This window comes from Bactrocera dorsalis, chromosome 1 (genome assembly GCF_023373825.1).
Source record: "Bactrocera dorsalis isolate Fly_Bdor chromosome 1, ASM2337382v1, whole genome shotgun sequence".
Classification (NCBI taxonomy): domain Eukaryota; kingdom Metazoa; phylum Arthropoda; class Insecta; order Diptera; family Tephritidae; genus Bactrocera; species Bactrocera dorsalis.
The window spans coordinates 103,293,073-103,311,695 of record NC_064303.1 but is presented as its reverse complement, the minus strand read 5'-3'; the positions used below and the strand labels follow the sequence as shown (position 1 = coordinate 103,311,695).

The 18,623-nt window shown below is 38.0% G+C and overlaps 1 protein-coding gene across 1 annotated transcript; it reads left to right on the top strand.

The window, feature by feature from the left end:
* The first annotated feature begins 2,324 nt into the window (after positions 1–2,324).
* Positions 2,325–17,721, top strand: LOC105231263 (uncharacterized). The gene is made up of 7 exons (XM_049454544.1): positions 2,325–2,807; positions 5,681–5,826; positions 6,043–6,275; positions 6,335–6,413; positions 16,834–17,097; positions 17,165–17,391; positions 17,459–17,721. The coding sequence occupies exons 2-7, from the start codon at positions 5,704–5,706 to the stop codon at positions 17,544–17,546; spliced, it is 1,014 nt and encodes a 337-aa protein (XP_049310501.1). The 5' UTR covers positions 2,325–2,807; positions 5,681–5,703; the 3' UTR covers positions 17,547–17,721.
* The last annotated feature ends 902 nt before the right edge of the window (positions 17,722–18,623 follow it).

Below are 18,623 nucleotides of genomic sequence, written 5' to 3'. Positions count from 1 at the left end.
TAACTGGGAATTAACAACGGATTAAGCAAAGCTCCGCAAAACTGAAAATTCACAAACACACACTGAAAGGCTTAGCACCATTCACGGAACAAATAATACAAACAAAAGTTTACATATGTATATACAAAGTATGTATATTTGTATATGTTTGCATGTATTCAAAGGCGCTTACGTGAATAAATATTTGATTTTAGTTAGAGTCTACTCAAACATTCTATGTAACCCAAATGAATATGAGCAATGTTTAATAAATGTATAGATATGACAGGAAGTTGATTGCGAGGGATTAACAAATAAATTGGAAAAATACTGTGAAAGTGTAAATAAAAATTATTGTTGAAAAATGCAGGGATTAGAAATTAAAATTTTAAGGTTTTTTCAGTTTCCCTAATAATATGGCAAGCTTTGAGCATACTTCAAAAAACCTCACAATATTTTGACTTCCAGTTCGACGCAGGCTCGAAACCCCAATTTAGCTACATACTCAAGAAACTAGAAACCTGGTTTTACCAGGTAATATTCAGAAAAAGCGAGGGGTTTGAATCATAAAACCATAAAATACAGAGATCATCCTTCTCAGCAAGAGAGATCATTCTTTTCAGAAGCTATTAATAAAAATTCGGTAGAAAAATGTTTGAACACTTGATTCAAAATACTCAAGAGTAGATATGCCAAATATTTTAGCCTAATATTTATATTATAAAAACTATACAGTTTAAAAGAGATCACTGAAGTAGCATGTAGAAGGAAAATATTAGCAAATGAGCACGTGATTTAAAGTGAAGAACAATATACCAGAATTGTCTTTTATATAGCGAAATTAGAGAATAAAAAGAAAAATTAATCGTCGAAAATCGCCTTGATGATTTTTAAAGCATTCTTCATAAGATCTATACACTTTTGCAAGCGTTTGAACCAATTGTCGAAACACTTTTGTCACTCTGACTGAGGTAGCTCCAAAATATGCGTTCAGAACGCATCAATCACCTCTTCAGGCGTCGAAAAACGGTGGCCTCTAAGTTCAGTTTTTGCGTACGGGAATAAAAAGAAGTCATTCAGTGGCAAGTCAGGATTATACGGTGGATAACCCATCAGATGGATGTTTTGAGTGCACAAAAATGCAGCTGTTTCGGTTAATGTGTGAGAGCTCTCATTGTTGTGGTCAAAAGTAATCTGTGTTCGGTGGCTGGCTTTTCTGATTTCTTGACAGACAACTGAAAAACAAATGGTTGGGAATCACTTAGAATTCATCGTTCTGCGTTGTTCTATTGGTATGATTCCCACATGTACAGTTTCTCTAAAAAATCCGGCATCCATATGCTTGGAACTGCCTCGTGCGAGAACAACTTATTTTTGATTCAGCTTATCTGGAAACACCCTAATGGTTACTATCGGACGATCTTTCGTATTTTTTTTTTTTTGGAATTTTCCCGACTAATTGACAATTGAGCATAATGGGCATAATAATAACCTATATGCGGCCGCCTGCAGTCTGATATCCACGTGCAATCTCCCACTGACATATGGAAAAACTTGGCACATTTCACGTCGAGATCTTACAATGAAAGCATACAAGTTTCAGCTTGTGCAAGAATCGTAGCTGCTCGACATTTACAAGCGACATCGTTTCGCTCTATAAGTTCTCAAAAGTTTCAAGAAGATCCGACGTTTTCGAGCCAAATTTTGTTCAAAACAAAAAGCAGATTCAATAAATAAAAAGATATTGAAAAAAAAAAAAAAAATTTGTTCAATGATGAGGTCCATTTCTGGCTCAATAGGTATGAAAAAAAAAAAATTGCCGTATTTGGGACGAAGAGCAACCTGAAGAGATTCAAAAACTGTCATTTCATCCAGAAAAAACAACGGTGTGGTGTGTTTTGTGGGCCGTTGGAATCATCGGTTTGTCTTTCTTCAAAAATAATGTCGCTAAGATCGTCTATGGCGATCGTTAACAGACTATTTTATGTACGAAACTGAAGAAAGAATCTGTTTTCAAAAATATTTCCCATTCAATTTGAAGTTACTGCGTTTTTTCTTTAAAAGTATGGAACTTCGAAACGGATCACCTTATAGAAAGACTCCACCGTTTCATTCTGGGTATAGAAAATGTAAATTCCTCATACGCAAAGTACATTAATTTCTTCATAAGTAGACTATAAACCAATACGCTAACATTTTCTTCATTAGTTCGTGCCTCTTTTGATTTGACGTGGATGACTCGACCGTAGAACAACTGACATTCGTGCCTGACTGCGTGTACTATTTTATTATTTTATTATTTTACTATTTTACTTTTGATTTGTGTGTCGGCATGAAATTTTTCGTATTTTCCGCTTAACTGACTCAGCGTATGGAAATTCGTCATAACTTGCCGCACCCAAGCAAATTAATTTCAGCCTCGGCCTTTCGATAATGTGAAAATACATTGAACTTACTGCGATTACACACATAAATATGTATTTACTTTGACTGATTTAAATTACTTTAAGTGATATCTTCTTATCAGTGTCGCGCTTTTCAGCTGTGGCAGCATGCGCCGGTGGGTGTGTCAAAACAAAGTGGCAAAATTGCAGAGGTAAGAATAGTAATAATATTAATCTGTATATGCTTCAACGCTCCAGTTCATAATGGGCATTGTTTGTGAATAGTTTACACGCGTCGCACAAAAATCAAAATTCAAGTCTTCGAAATTAATTGAGTGAATCGCGAATCATAATTGACTGTGTTTTGAAACGAAAGCGACGAGGCGGACGGTGAAGGAAACTCTTCGCGCTTAATTAAGTGCTTTTGGACGAGTCGGGTCAAAGGTTATTTGTTTTGCAATACAATTTGAGGCATTTATTTACAAATAGTATGTACTCAGTTAATAAATAGAATTTGAGAATTATATTATTGTGCGAGAGAATATTTTCAGTGATTTTCAGCTGAATAACAAAGGAGAATTAGGTATGTTAACAATTTGAATTAGAATTAACAGCAAGAGAAGTATTTTAATGCAAAAACAATAGCCAATTAACTTTATAGAGGTATATCTCATATACCATAAGACGGTAAGATTATAAATCATACATGTTCCCAGAAGCTGCTTGGAAACAGTGAAAGTATAAATCTACGCTTAAGCAAATCTGTTGTATCTAGAGTCTTTTTCAAAACTTAAGATTTAATTTCTAGTATTCATTTTCCGCCCACACAAAGCACTGATCATAACCTAATCAAATGTGAACCTCTCTTGGGACAGGTATCTGATCCTAATCCAACCTCATGTAATAGAGTCAGTTTAAGAAGGCGTAATGAAATTCGATAAATTCGAATTCTGAAGAGGTTCTCGAGTTTCTTTACATAGAATATCTCTACTCACTTTCTGCACCCTTATTTACCGCGCATAACATTGTTCGAAAATGAAAACTTCGATTATAATTTTTCGAAATTTAACTTCTCTAAAGTTATGCCAAAGAATCAGTGCTAAAGTGGCATCGCTTCGAAATATTATTAAAGTAGTAGAAATCCTCACGAAATATGAACCTCTAGGAACACTAAAATTACTATTCGACAATGCTAGCATCTAGCATCATAGCTGTTGCAACAACAATATTACTTCAGGTAAAAATACAATTTCAGTTTCTACATCTTGTGCCAAATGTTTACTCTTCTATGACATGTCTTCTCACTAAAGATCATTCTCAGCAGATATTTGTATATGAGTCCCTAGATTACAGTCTGAAAGTGTATAATGTAATACGAATTTACCTTAAAAGAGTTACCTCTCATTAAATGTGGACACAATTAGTCTAAAATATAATGCTTGCCGTAATAAAAGCGCATCGTTGATTTATAATTGCTTAGTTTCTAATTTAAATATAGTAAATTAATCATTCAATTGGATACACAAATTTCATTCACTATCTTGTGATTCATGCGAAGACATTATGAAATTGAATTTTAAGGTTATTCACCTGATTTATAATCTCGCTGTCGGTTTTGGTGAATGAAAATAATGAACCGTCATTTATATACAAAAGTAAACATAAAACAACGATAATTAAAAGCCCTTATCTATGTAAATAAATAAACAATATAAACACGTAGCAGGTAGAAAAAGTTGTGATTAATTGAGTAAATACTCTTTGAGTTGGTTATCTACCAAACATTAATGCCTCATTACATGTGCAAACCAAATAACGAAGATATCTTATATATTTGAAGCCTTAATATATTTTAGTTGTTATATACACTTAAGTATATGTACATATATAATATAAATATATTTTTTGTAATTTTGACTTTGCTTTTTAATAACTAATTTTATTAATTGAGTCAATTAAAATCTTAATTGCTTGGGATAATTAAGTTATGCAACTATTATTTATTTTTTATTGTTTTTAATTTAAATTTTTTTCTTTTTAAAATTTTAAGTAATTAATTTTACTAATGGAGTCAATTACCACCTTAATTGTGTCAGCTAATTGAGTTGCGAAAAAAATTATATATATTTCATGTTTTTATTTGAATTTTTCTAACTTTTAAAGTTACGTATTTATTTTAATAATTGAGGCAATTAACATGTTAATTAATTCGACTAACTGAGATGTGTGGCAGTTATAAATATTAATTTTTTTTTCTTAAATTTCTTTTATTAATTGAGTTAATTAACAGCTTAATTGTTTCGCTTAATTGAGCTGTGTGTAAATTAAATATATAACTTTATTTAACTTTTTTGCTTTTAAATTTCTTAAGTTATTAATTGACCCAATTATTAACAACTTAATTTCTTGGTTAATTGAGTTGTGTGAGAATTGTATACATTTCATTTATTTTCATATTTTCCATTTTAATTTTAATTAAATAATTTTTATTAATTGAGTCAATTAACAGCTTAGTTGCTTTGACTAATAGAGTTGTATAGCAATTATATAAATTTGGTCTTTTTATTTCAATGTTTTTTCTCTTTAAAATTTTAAGTATTCATTTTATTAATTGAGTCAATTAACATCTTGATTACTTTAACTAATTAAGTTGTGCGCAAATTATTTTGTTTGTTTAATTTCATTATTTTTTTTTATTTTTAAATTTTTAGAATTATTAACTTTATTAATTGAATCAATTAACAGCTTAATTACTTCGACTAATTAAGTTGTGTGAGCATTGTGTATATTCAATTTAATATTCATTTTTCATCTTTAATTTTTTATAAATAAAATTTTTTTAATTGAGTCAATTAACACCTTAATTGCTTCGAGTAATGTCGAGCAACCTACCAAATTTTTTTAAATTTAAAGACAATCAATATATTAGCTGCACCCACTTTCTTGTATGCAGTGAGTCACGTTCACGTTCATAACTCCAACGACAAGGCTTCGATATTCTCTAAAATATGAAAATTAAACGCCTCAATTAAAATAAATTATAATAAGTTCGTAACGATTTCTCAGTACTGGATTTAAAATCGGTGTTACTAGCTATTTACACATAATGTTTATTTTTTCATATAAATCACTGTCTAAAATATTTCATAATTATCAAAGTCTACCGACTAGTCGGCATTGAAAAGCATGTCACATAGGCTTATGCTATATTTATCTTAACTTTTTTATCTATCCTATCTATAAATACCTACCTATACCTATAACTGATGACAGTGATTCACTTATTATAAAAATAAAAAGATATTAACAATTTTTAGTAATCAAACTTCAGCTCCCAACAATGAACTTCAACGAATTCGAGAGAGATTGTCTGCAAGCGCACAACCAATTTCGCCTCAAGCATGGCAGTCCACCATTAGCACTAGATCGCGGACTTTGCAATTATGCCAAGGAGTGGGCAGAAGTAAGTATTGCCTGCATTATGTAAAAATTGTAAGGTGTTCAATTTTATAAGATATAAATTTTCCTAAAGGCATAGCTGTCAAATCAGCTGTCAAAACTAAATTCATACACAATCCTGAAATCAGGATTGGATTGAAAGGAGCTACGCTCCTTTAAAATAAAAGTGTTTTACTTTTGAATAAATTTTGATTTTCATTAATCTTCAAATTTTTCTAAGACTTTGGCTCGTCGCAATATTTTACAACATCGCACAAATAATCGTTATGGCGAAAATATCTACATGTCAGTGGGTCGTCCAAATTTACGCGGTCGTGATGCGGTGACCAGTTGGTACGCTGAGGTGCGCGATTATAAATTTGGATCCGGCGCTGCTTTCAGCCTAAACACGGGACATTTTACACAAGTGATATGGAAGGGCAGCAAACGTCTGGGTGTGGCAATGGCGAGAAGGTAAGAACGCTATTACTATTACAAAACACCTAACAAATATTTTCTAATTATTTTTATAGCGGTGATCGTATTTATGTTGTCGCCAATTATGACCCACCAGGAAATTATGATGGTCAATTTTGGAATAATGTTTTGCCGGCAATAAGCTGAAACTGCTTTAGTGTCTTGGAAATATTGTAAATTTTTCTTCATATACTGTAAAATATTTGTATATTTATTATCCGCATATTATTTATTATAAATATTATAAAAGTTAAAATATTCTACCTAAAATAGTTGTACTATGGTATTGTATTATCCTGGAAAGCTACTTGTCGAAAATATCATGGCACAGAAGATCGTTTAGAAGCTCTTAAATAAAGTGGATACAAAAAGTAGATGTTTGTTTGAGAGACACTCATCAAATTTATTGCTCCATGAAACCTTAGTTAAGCCAATAATGTTTTATAAAGGTCGTTATTTTGTGAAGGTCGCTGGGAAAACCCTAACCTAAGCAGCTGCAGCGTGTTCAAAGAGCAGCCCTCATCGGCATCTGTGGAGCGTTAAGGACAACAAAAAGTTCTCTGAGCGCCATTCACTTTGAAGTGGTCAGAAACAATTCTTTACATATGGCTCAAGCAGCTCACGACTTTCGGTCTATGGCCAAGTATCCTCTGGGTAGCCTAAGAACATCCGTTTTAAGGCGAGCTAAAGTGAGAAGGCGAAACATCCCCTACATAGGGTTGTGCGCTAGGTTTGGGACCCGCCACGTAAAAAAACACCCAATGAAAACTTCGGCTATAATCGCGTAAGCGGTGTCTACGCCAATTAAGAAGAAGTTCATGAGATGAAGTGATCCTTCGATGAAGTGAAAACGCTGATTCTTGTCGACACTTTCCAGGCACCAGGGCAGCACTGCTTCCCAAGACACTTCTCGTCTATATGAGAGGTTACTGTCTTGACTGCTGCTTGGATGTTAACTGTGGAGTTGCCTGTTGATGCAATAGGCTAGCACCACGGCTGTCCCAAAAGCAAAGACATCTGCATGAAATATTCTGCAGAAGTCTGCCATCCATTTTCAAGCCATCCGTAAAAATATTTAATGTATTCTATATGCCTAAAGGTATATTAAGCATTCCTAGCCTTTCTTACTGTTTTTTCTTCATTGTGTTTCCACAGCAGTTTGCTGTCCAAGACTATTCCGGGGCATTGGGTGCGGTCCTTAGCAGAGAGTTGTGATCACAAGCAGTTTTCTCCGTATTAAATCCAAGACCCACTTACTAAGCCCAATTCCGGACTGGACTGTATTCAAAGTAGTGATTATAATTCTACTGAAATAGTAGCTGTATATACCCGTTATTAAGATGACAATGTCGTCTGCATATGCCACTGCTTTAGACGCTTTGCCATCTATCATAAGTTTCTTAATAGTTTATTCATCACTAATGCCCAAAGCAGGTCGGCATTCTGCTATTATCCTTCCACTGTGATCATTCTAGCGTCGTTCCATTCTGCTCTTATCTAAAGTTGTATAGCAGAATAGATTTGTTTTCATCTTTTATTACTTCCCTTATAGGAAGCGTTGGTCCATAACCAACACTTGTGGGGTTACGAAAAGCTGCTGGCCTAGAGTGGAACGTTGAAGGTTCATTAAACTGCTAGATCTTAGCAAACACCACTTCGCCGCAATCATAGGCGTTCTAACTGAACACTGCCCCATTTACACTCACGCGGTGAGGATAAAGGTCTTAGGGCTCGGAACTTTTCAGGTAGATAAATAGATTCGCCAGATATAGGTTGAACCTTCTTGGTTGCCATACTTTTTACGAATGAGATGTTGTCATCGTCCATGCCTCTGCATCATATAGCAGGAGGGGGGTCTTTATTCGTTTACGACGGTCTGTTCTATCCATACTTAGGTGTTCTAGGTATCACAACGGACAAACGACTCTAGCAGTTCAAGTGGGATTATTCATGGTCTCGCGTATATCAGCCTATGTACCTAACCTAATCTAGTTTCTGCCTTCATATCGGTGAGCTACGAATATTTCGTTTAAAACTAAGTGATTTGGTAGTAAATATAGATTTTATCGTTGGACACCTGCTCCTAGCACATTCATATCGAAAATATTGATTTTTCTAAAACAGTTTCAATGTAGGCGGCTTGTTAGTTTGAAATTAACGGCACTCAGATATAGTTACATGTACCCTGCTGAATATTTCAACATTAAATTGTGCTGTCTATGTTAATGAAGTCATATTATGCTCAAATAATCTATGCACGTGCATATGAAGGTAGACATGTTTACAAACAGGGGTTTCCAATAACAGTGTTATGATTTATTTTCAAAAACAAAAGTAATTGTTAAGGAGGTTCCAATGTCTTCTATTTAAAGTAAAGTAGAATCGATACAATTAAGTGCTGAATATAACATCATACAAATGACCGCCACGCCTTCTTTTCAGGAAGGAATTCGATGAACTCAATTTTCGAGTACTTTTTCCACAAAATCAAGTCTTATATCATAAATAGTACGTTCAATACTGACTTCTAAAGCTTGGAGAGAGTCTGGTTTATTACTAAAGACCAAGGATTTCAAATAACTCCACAAGAAGTAGTCTGCTCATGTCAAATCACAACTTCTTGGAGGCCATTCCAAGTCACAATTACTTGAAATAATCGAATCTCCAAACTTTGCTCGCAATATTCGGTTGTTGCACGTGCTGTGTGGCACGTAACCCCGTCTTATTGGAACCAGATGTTGTCAAGATCCATTTCTTCCAACTGCGATCATAAAGAATTGATTATCCTCGAACTATATTCTGCCGAGTTGACAGTCCTTGACGTGCTGAAAAATCCGGTTCCGTTCCGATTATGCAGAGCCGACTGTCGTGGGATCGGAACTATATCGAACTCCATTGACATTAACGGTATCACCAGCTTCATTTCGAAAGAAGTACGGACCGATGATTCCAACATACCGAAAACTACACCAATATGTCTATTAGGGGTTATTTGCGCTGGTTCAATGCCTTCAGTTCTTGAGTGAATGTTTTGGAATCGACAAATTGCGGTCTTCAGCAACACTTGCCTGAACGACAGTAATATTTTCATTACTTCGATAGCCGAAAGGACACTTAGAAATCATATCATCCCTATTGAAAACCCCGTTACATGGGTAGGTGTACAGAAATCCAATACGAATTTCGATAAGTCTATCTAGCACATTAGCTGCTAGTGCGCCTCTTATCGAACCACTCTCAATTAACGTTCGTGTGGCAATTAAAATGCAAATGGCTCCCCAAGCACAACACAACTGATGGATGTATACTTAGCCTGCTGGTGTTGCTGATGTTGATGATGATGACGATGTTGTTGCTTTGAATTTCATGACAAAATGGTTTGTGCTCATGTTCTTTATTTGTTGTTTTTGTAGCTGACACTTATTGGCTGCTGGCAATTTGATATCAACATTAGGCGCACGAATATGTGGCAACAACACATACAAACTTTCGTGTATCGGTGGATGTTTGTTTGTATATGTATGTGTGTGAAAGTGGTTGTATTTGTATTTGTGTGCGTGTAAACATTGGTATGTGTCGGCTGATAACAATTTGCAATAAAAATTAGAAGTTCCTTCGAAAGTGTGGCTGTGTGTGTGTGTGTCAGTGTAGGCATTGTCGTGGCCATCAAATCAGCATTTTCATCAAAAATAGCAATAACATTAACGCTGGTTGCCACCCACAACACTTTCACCCTTTCGCCTGGCTGGCCAAATGACTGCCGCTCCACATCCCGCTGCCGGCGTGCACTTTTCGCCTGGCAATGGCCATGTCGATGCCCATTTTATGACCAAATAAACTATGTTAATAGCAATTTGCGCACAAGTTAAACCAAACACACGCACACACACACACAAACGCATACATGCACATGCTAATAAACAAGCGTTCGGTGGCAAGCAGATTAGGCGTTCGGCCCGTTGCAGCAACCCAACATACCCCTCACAGCCGCCCAGTGTCTGTAACGCCCGCGCACAGTTCGTTCATCCTTTTCGTGCGTTGGTCCATTCAACGCGTTGCCTGCGTCCCGTCCGGTCGTTTGTGCAGCAAATATTTATTGCCATTTTGGGATTACTTTCTGGGGTTTAATTGCGCTACCGGAATACCCGACAAACTTACTGCAATACATACAAACATATCAGCAATCATATGCCTACATATATACTTCTGAATATGTTTGCTTTTGTTGCTTTTACGCTTACTTGCGCTTATTGCATTTGCGCCTGCGCCTGCTTCGGCGTTGCCATCGACTCCGGCCCCTGCGTGTTCGCCTGCGGCTTCGTCGCCGCTGTCAGCTCTGATTGTTTTGCCAAAGTAATTTAAACTTGTGGGCAATAAAAATAGTTGTAAAATTTCCGTTACACAAATACATGTGTACGCATGTATACACGGCATAAGCAAATTAACGGGATCACGCAAGAAAATCACATCAAAATATTTTCTACATTGCAGACGGCGCAATATTGAATTATTCATATTAATTTGAAAATCGAACTTCATACCATGCATTCGGATAATGCAAGAGGAGAGCCTCAGCACTCATCGAGATAACTCTTGTGCCTAACTGAACACAAGTCCTTGAGCTCCAGTTATTGCGAACTACTTTTGAAGTAAGTTAGGTTAGGTTAGGTGAGGTTACACTGGCCGGCTCTCGCGCCATACATAGACCTACTGCTCCCTAATAATTCGATTCCTGTTTGGAGTATCTCCTTGTACTGCCAAGCACCTAGATAACTAAGACGAGTTCTAACGGGTGATTTTTTTGAGGTTAGGATTTTCATGCATTAGTATTTGACAGATCACGTGGGATTTCAGACATGGTGTCAAAGAGAAAGATGCTCAGTATGCTTTGACATTTCATCATGAATAGACTTACTAACGAGCAACGCTTGCAAATCATTGAATTTTATTACCAAAATCAGGGTTCGGTTCGAAATGTGTTTCGCGCGCGTGTTTTGTTCAGCGATGAGGCTCATTTCTGGTTGAATGGCTACGTAAATAAGCAAAATTGCCGCATTTGGGGTGAAGAGCAACCAGAAGCCGTTCAAGAACTGCCCATGCATCCCGAAAAATGCACTGTTTGGTGTGGTTTGTACGCTGGTGGAATCATTGGACCGTATTTTTTCAAAGATGCTGTTGGACGCAACGTTACGGTGAATGGCGATCGCTATCGTTCGATGCTAACAAACTTTTTGTTGCCAAAAATGGAAGAACTGAACTTGGTTGACATGTGGTTTCAACAAGATGGCGCTACATGCCACACAGCTCGCGATTCTATGGCCATTTTGAGGGAAAACTTCGGACAACAATTCATCTCAAGAAATGGACCCGTAAGTTGGCCACCAAGATCATGCGATTTAACGCGTTTAGACTATTTTTTGTGGGGCTACGTCAAGTCTAAAGTCTACAGAAATAAGCCAGCAACTATTCCAGCTTTGGAAGACAACATTTCCGAAGAAATTCGGGCTATTCCGGCCGAAATGCTCGAAAAAGTTGCCCAAAATTGGACTTTCCGAATGGACCACCTAAGACGCAGCCGCGGTCAACATTTAAATGAAATTATCTTCAAAAAGTAAATGTCATGAACCAATCTAACGTTTCAAATAAAGAACCGATGAGATTTTGCAAATTTTATGCGTTTTTTTTTTAAAAAAAGTTATCAAGCTCTTAAAAAATCACCCTTTAGATAGTACTGCAGAGAAACATAATATTTGCTCTAGTGCCTATCTCATGACTACTCCCCTAAACTTTCTCCGATACAAGAAGATGTACTTATACTCATCCGTCTCACACTTGATGCCAGTAGGTTGTGATCTGTCATTAGGCCAATAGTCGTCTTGCTTTTGACTTTTTCTTCGAGGCTCTTGCACATGATCTTGGCGATCCTGCATGTCGTTAAGATATTCCATGTTACCCTGATCAATTTGTCGTTTCTTCGGAAATTTTATAGTAGATCATTTTTAGCGACTTCCGAGATTCATTCCTCTATTAGTTTCACTACCAAACGGACGGTACTGTTGGCAGTCTCATCAGCTCATATCCCGGCTCTCCTTTGTGGACTTGAATCCAGTTTCACCCTCACATATTATCCTCGCTACGACATTCTCTGACGTTATGCGATGTGAAATTGTTGTTTTAATTGTCGTCTCGCTAACGACTTAGATATTGATCGATCGTCTTTGTATTGTTTCCTGCATTGTTAACTGCCTCAGCCGCTTTTCTGATCTCAAAGTTGATACTACCGCTAACACACTGCAGTATTTCGGAGTGTCGCTTGAGATCCAGCTCCAAGCAATGGGTTTCAGCGCCCACTCCATTGCGGATTTCTCATCGTTTTGTATAGATGTTGTAAGCTCCTCTGGCGAGTCGAATGCTCCTGCACCATCTACCATCCTCTTAGTGTGACTTGAGACCTTCTCTTCCAAATAAAGCGTGGAGGTATGTGCTCAATTTTTTACATGAGCTCCCTACTTACTGAGCTAAGCTTCGAAGTTTTTTTTCGACTTGACCGAACACCGGCAATTTTGCAGCTGATTTTACTGTATAGCTCACCATGGTAATGTCGCTGGCTGGTAGGTAGAGTAATATTCCTAAAGCAGGCGTAGGAGTAATTCTTAGTGTTTTCGTTATGTAAATCGTTAATATTTCTGTAAAGCCTGTACGGTTATATCCGAAAATCTTTCCGTAAAAATATTCGCTTTCATGTAATCCACAATTTAGCAGTGATTCGCAGTTCAGACTTCTTCTTTATTGGCGTAGACACGGTTACGTTGTTATAGCCGAGTTTACAGCAGTGCGCCACTCGTCCTTCCTTTTCACAGTTTGGCGTCAGTCGGAGATTCCAAGTGTAGCCAGGTCTTACTCCACCTGGTCTATCCAACGGAGGGGATGTTTTCCTCTTCCCCGCAAGGAACCATACACTTTCCACAGAACCTTCCTCTCAAAAACTCGTAACGCCGACTCATCAGGTCGGACTGAGATAATGATTGACTTGTTGAATTTGGTCTTTGTTCTTCGAGAGAGAACTTCACTTCTCAATCGCCTACTCAGTTTGGCTGTTGGCAGGAGTTTGTCTGCGTTGGATTTCGAGGCTGATGTTGTTGTTTAAGCTGGTTCCAAGATAGACTTTGTCTTATCTAACTTCGTACTCGTAGGACGTATGGAACCGATACAAAATACTTCCCAGTTGCTTTTCCTTTAACCAAAGTTGCGGCAGTAAGACTACTGGAAACCTCTCGAAGACTGTTTTATTCAAAATGGTGAATGAATATGTCGATTCATATTTTTAAGATTTGCTCAGACAATACACTGCATTTTAGGGCCGTAGTCTACGACTTCTTTTCAAAGACGAAATATGTAACTTTTCCACTACATTTAAAAGACGAATTCTATGTAGTTTCCGACTTATGAGGTCACTAAAGATCATGCCGAATCTTTTCTATTAGCCAAATATAATATTGTAAAAACGTGTTGCGAAAATTTACCGAAAGAAGATAAAAACCGAAGTTAGAAAGCTGAAATCACAGTATAAAGGTTGTTCATACGCCGAACTCGATTAGAATTTATACCTCGAAGATCTGCTGCTAAGAAAATCGGTAGTATCCAATACTACCTATTTCGAAAATCGAAACTCGCTGCTCAACTGAGCCCATACACGTGCATAAGAAAACTTGCTGAGACCATTTGCAAAGCAAGTCGGAAATGTTTCAGAGACCCAGCCAAAACACAAAAAAGAACTGAAATCTTTGTGTGTTGAGATCCGACATCCGTGTCGCCACAAGCGTTTATACGCGCACACACGCAGCGAAACCACTACCCGCACACGAGTATGTCCGTTGGTCCGTTGTGTACGTGGCGCACACGAGTGGCATGGCCTCGAGTAAATAATATATGCAAATAAGATTGAATTGGGGTTTTCGAGTGAACTTGGCACTTTGATGGGCATTTTGTCTTTGCATAAATACATACGTACATACATACAGTGAATATATGTCTGCCTGCATATATAATTGTAATTATAGTTTTAATTGAAGTTGGAAGTTCGCAAAAGTTAACGGTTGGGTACATGTACATATATATATATATATACATAGCCACGTATAAATATATGTGTGTGTGCGTGTGAGGGCAGTAAAAATGCAATTTAATTGGTTTAATAGCCTGAGAAGATTCTGCATAAAAGAGCTTAAAGTTTTTAATGCGCTTAAAAGAAATATTTTTAAATTACTTATTTTACACACACAACTTTTTAAGAGGAGCTGAGCTGAGCTCTTTTCAACGGATAGCTATTCAGATGTCATTTGACAATTTATGCCTAGAAAGCAGCTCGGAAGTTCTGGGTCAGTTCGGCGCCTGTCTGACTGAGATTGTCACCATATCCAGTAGAAGACAGCGTTAGTTGGGATCGGTCCGATGACTGTTCCAGAATTTGCGCTTGGACTGATATATGCAGTCCTCTGTGAAGCCATAGAAACAGAAGTCTTGTATTCGGTATTTCTTCCAAGTCAGCACAGCGCCTTCGAATTTTCTAAAGCACTTAATTTCTATTCCCAGCAGCTCATTGATATATCTGAAGCTGTGAGCCAACGAATGCTTAAGCGACGATGTCGCAGAAGCGCCACAATCAAGAAGGAAGATATCCACTTTGTCTTCTTCCATACAGCTGCTGCAGCTGGCAAAGGCTTGTTAGAATTCTCATTAATAGGGATTGATTTTTCTTACCAAGGTTAAAGAACTCACCAGATCCTTCTCATTCACACGGCAGCCGGTTCTACGTAACCGAAACGAACCCGGAATTTAACCGACCCAGTACTGTCAACTCGACAGAATTCTGACGGTCTAACAACAGCTCACTATAACTCTTACGATCGATAATGGGTGGAAATGATCTGACGATAGCGCATTAACCTATGGTAGTCCAGCGCTGACCAAGCTCTCCGAACCCAGCTATCTAGTCGTAGAGCACACGAGGAGAGGGGGATGATCCCGTTCTATTCTATTTTCAACAGAGCTATGGCGCCTTTCTTTGCCAGATCAGCTGATTCACCATTACATTAATTGCAGCAACCTTAGCTGGAATAACACTGCATTAGTCAGGAAGTCGGAAGCTTAATTTGATAAAGTGTTTCTGACAATATATCCCTCTACCAACCTTGGCCAAATGCTTTGGCCTATCCTTGAATAAGACCACTACCGCTCTCCTCCAATGATTTCTACCGACCCACGACTCCCTTGTAGGTATGTGGACAGAGAAAAAGCCGCCAAGGTTTACTTTGGTGATTCCATAGTCTGAAGTTTGCTTTGACGGCTGCAAGATTTGAAAGATCCGGTATAAAGTCACAGCGTGCAAAGATCACCGAATGCTCTCAGTCCGATAGTAACTTTCGCGGCAAAATCTTCCGACGATATCTATGGGTGCTATATGCAGAATAGCATTAAACGCCATGGTTTTGAGTGGACTTTAGTCCATCACTCATGTTGATGAGCGCTGTCTTTCGAACGCTCCCTAGCTTCCTTGCAAGTGTGATCTTTTCTAAGCCCCTCCACCACACAAAGACCTCGTCGAACATAATGGCTTTGAGTATGGTGTCGTTAAGCCAAAGGACTGCTTGTGTTGAGAGATCTCATTTTTTGTCAATGGTTTTTCTGCAGCGGTATGCAGCAATCAATGCTTCAAGACAGGAACTTGAAAGAAATTTCGATTTACAACCAGATTTGGAGTGGATGATACCCGAACTATTGTCTTGGTTCACTCCAATTGCATTTCAGTTTTAAAAATCACCTCAAGTTTTAATTTTTAAATTTGCAAGGCTCCTATCCTTAGTCATCCTCCTACACCTTAAATCCACCACTAAAGTATTTATATTTTGAAATTACACCTCTGCATTTCTTCCCTCACCTACTACCCTATTTAGATAGACCAAATAAACATCTTCAACATTTCCTAACAACAAAAGCAAGAATTTTAACACCTTCTCGGCAGCTTCCGCCCCGAGCTAAACATTCCACTTGGCCAAGTGGCCGGGCATTAAGTGCCAGTAGAAGTGTGCTGAAGTGCTCTTTACCGGTTGGATTTCAGAAATGTGCGCATAAGAGATTCATGAGTAAATTGCCTACAACAGCTACTACGGCAACAACAAAACCAACAATGCCACATACCAGCGGTGAGCCGCAGCATTAGTGAGGCATCACAGTCGTGAGCGGTGTGCGTAGCAATGAGAAGTTAATTAGCTAAATTAGCCCAAATTGATTGCCACCAGCCACCAACGGGCGAGTGAGACAACAACAATTTATAGCTGCCCCTGAGATGTTTCGCTTTAAAATTATCTGGCATTAATAGAAGCTCTACTGCTGCCAAGTGCCACCAATATTGTAAAACCCTTGTAATTTTTAGATATTTTAGTACTTCTAAAGAAAGTGCTCACTCAAAATGAATTGTCAGAGGTTTTCATTGTTTATTCTTCAGTTGAAAAATATTTATAAAACAAAATTCTGGTGAATACGTGGCGTTCTTTGAGTACACAAGCTGTGTGCGCCGCAAGACTGGCTTTACTTGGTGCGGTGCGTTGAAGATATGGCTACGGTAAAGCGTACCGTTATCATTAAGAAGGTTTCCGTGAGCGGCGCACCCAACCAACCGCCGCCGAAACCCATTACAATATCACAAGCCGATTTCGAGAAGGGTTGCTTGGAGGCGCACAATAAATTTCGAGCCATGCACGGCACACCACCGCTCAGCATTAATCCGAACCTCACGCAGGTCGCCGCTAAATGGGCGCAGGTTAGCCGCAGTACACCATAATGCAATGCGATGAAGTTTAAAAAACTTTCTTTCATTCTTCCTGCAGAACCTTGCAAAACGACAGAAGATGGAGCACAGCCCGAATGGCAAGTACGGTGAGAATATCTATTACAGCAGTGGCCAGCAGGTGACACCGGATATGCCTGCGAAGATGTGGTATGACGAGATCGCCAAATATGATTTCGCCAAGTCAGTATTCAATCCATATACCGGACATTTTACACAACTGATATGGCGCGACACGAAGCAAGTGGGCGTGGCCTATGCGACGTCGTGAGTGTGGCATGTATTTCAAAGTGTGGCGCCTAATTTTTAAAACTTTTCTAATGCTCTGTTTCAGTGGTGAAAAGGTTTGGGTTGTCGCCAATTATGATCCACCGGGTAATGTGAATGGTTTCTTCAAAGATAATGTGCCGCCAAAAAAGTGAGTAGCAAAAAGGAAACAAGCTTCGAGCAATATTTCAAGGCCACCGCGGTTTGGTAATCGCTGAAAAGTGTAGCGCTCACAGTCGCCTAATTGTTTCAAAACTGCTTTAGAAATTGAATGCAAAACTCTCCACAATAAAAATTTACATTAAGAGTGAGCAATAAAATAGTTTTGTATAAGGTTACCATATCAAAATAGGACGAGTTAACTGAAATAAATTAAAAGTAGCTACCTTGGACCACTAGCTTTTTTATTATTTTTTAACGGTATTCTATGCTGTCATCTATACATCCTCTGTCACACCATTGGTATAACACGAAAACTGTGCTGCGATATACGATAAGCAAACCGGTTGCTGATTTGAGACAACATATAAAGTTAGGCTTCGTTCATGGAAGACACTAGTTCGCATAAGGTCTAAGGTATTAGAATCATAGACTACCGAAAATGCAGAATAAAGCAGTCGAAAAAGAGATTAAGGACGCTATATACTAACTAGAGATGTGACTTAAGCGACAAGGGGTTTAGACAATTGAATCTGGCGATCAATTCAAGACTACAAAACTGGCGTATGAAAGCCTGTGGAATACAAATATAATTCCTTAAACCACCCAGGTGAGTTTCCCGAAAAGTTCACAGAGAGGTTGAGGAGCCTATACCACCAGTTATGGGCTTCCATCTGACTATTTGGTGCAGATCCGACGGATGGAAATGGACGGAAGCTGTAAAATTACCGGCTGTATTATTCCAACCAACCATAGTCAATCTGATGTAATCAAAGCTAAGGATTCTACCCGTTCTTCTATATATATTTCTTTTGATTCCATATTTCTAGCATCGACCCATAAGTAAAATGGTTTACAACTAGCAGGTATAAGGCTCGATAGCACTGAACTAGACTCAGTATCACTTCAGGCATGGTATCATAATGAATCTTATCACAGAGCTCGAGCTAGATTGGAATTAACTCCAAGATGAGTGGATTAATGGAAAGTTATGCAGAACATTTTTTCCTTATTAGGAAAGAATGGACCAATGATACATAATCAAAGGCCAAAACTCTGTATCCACCGATGGA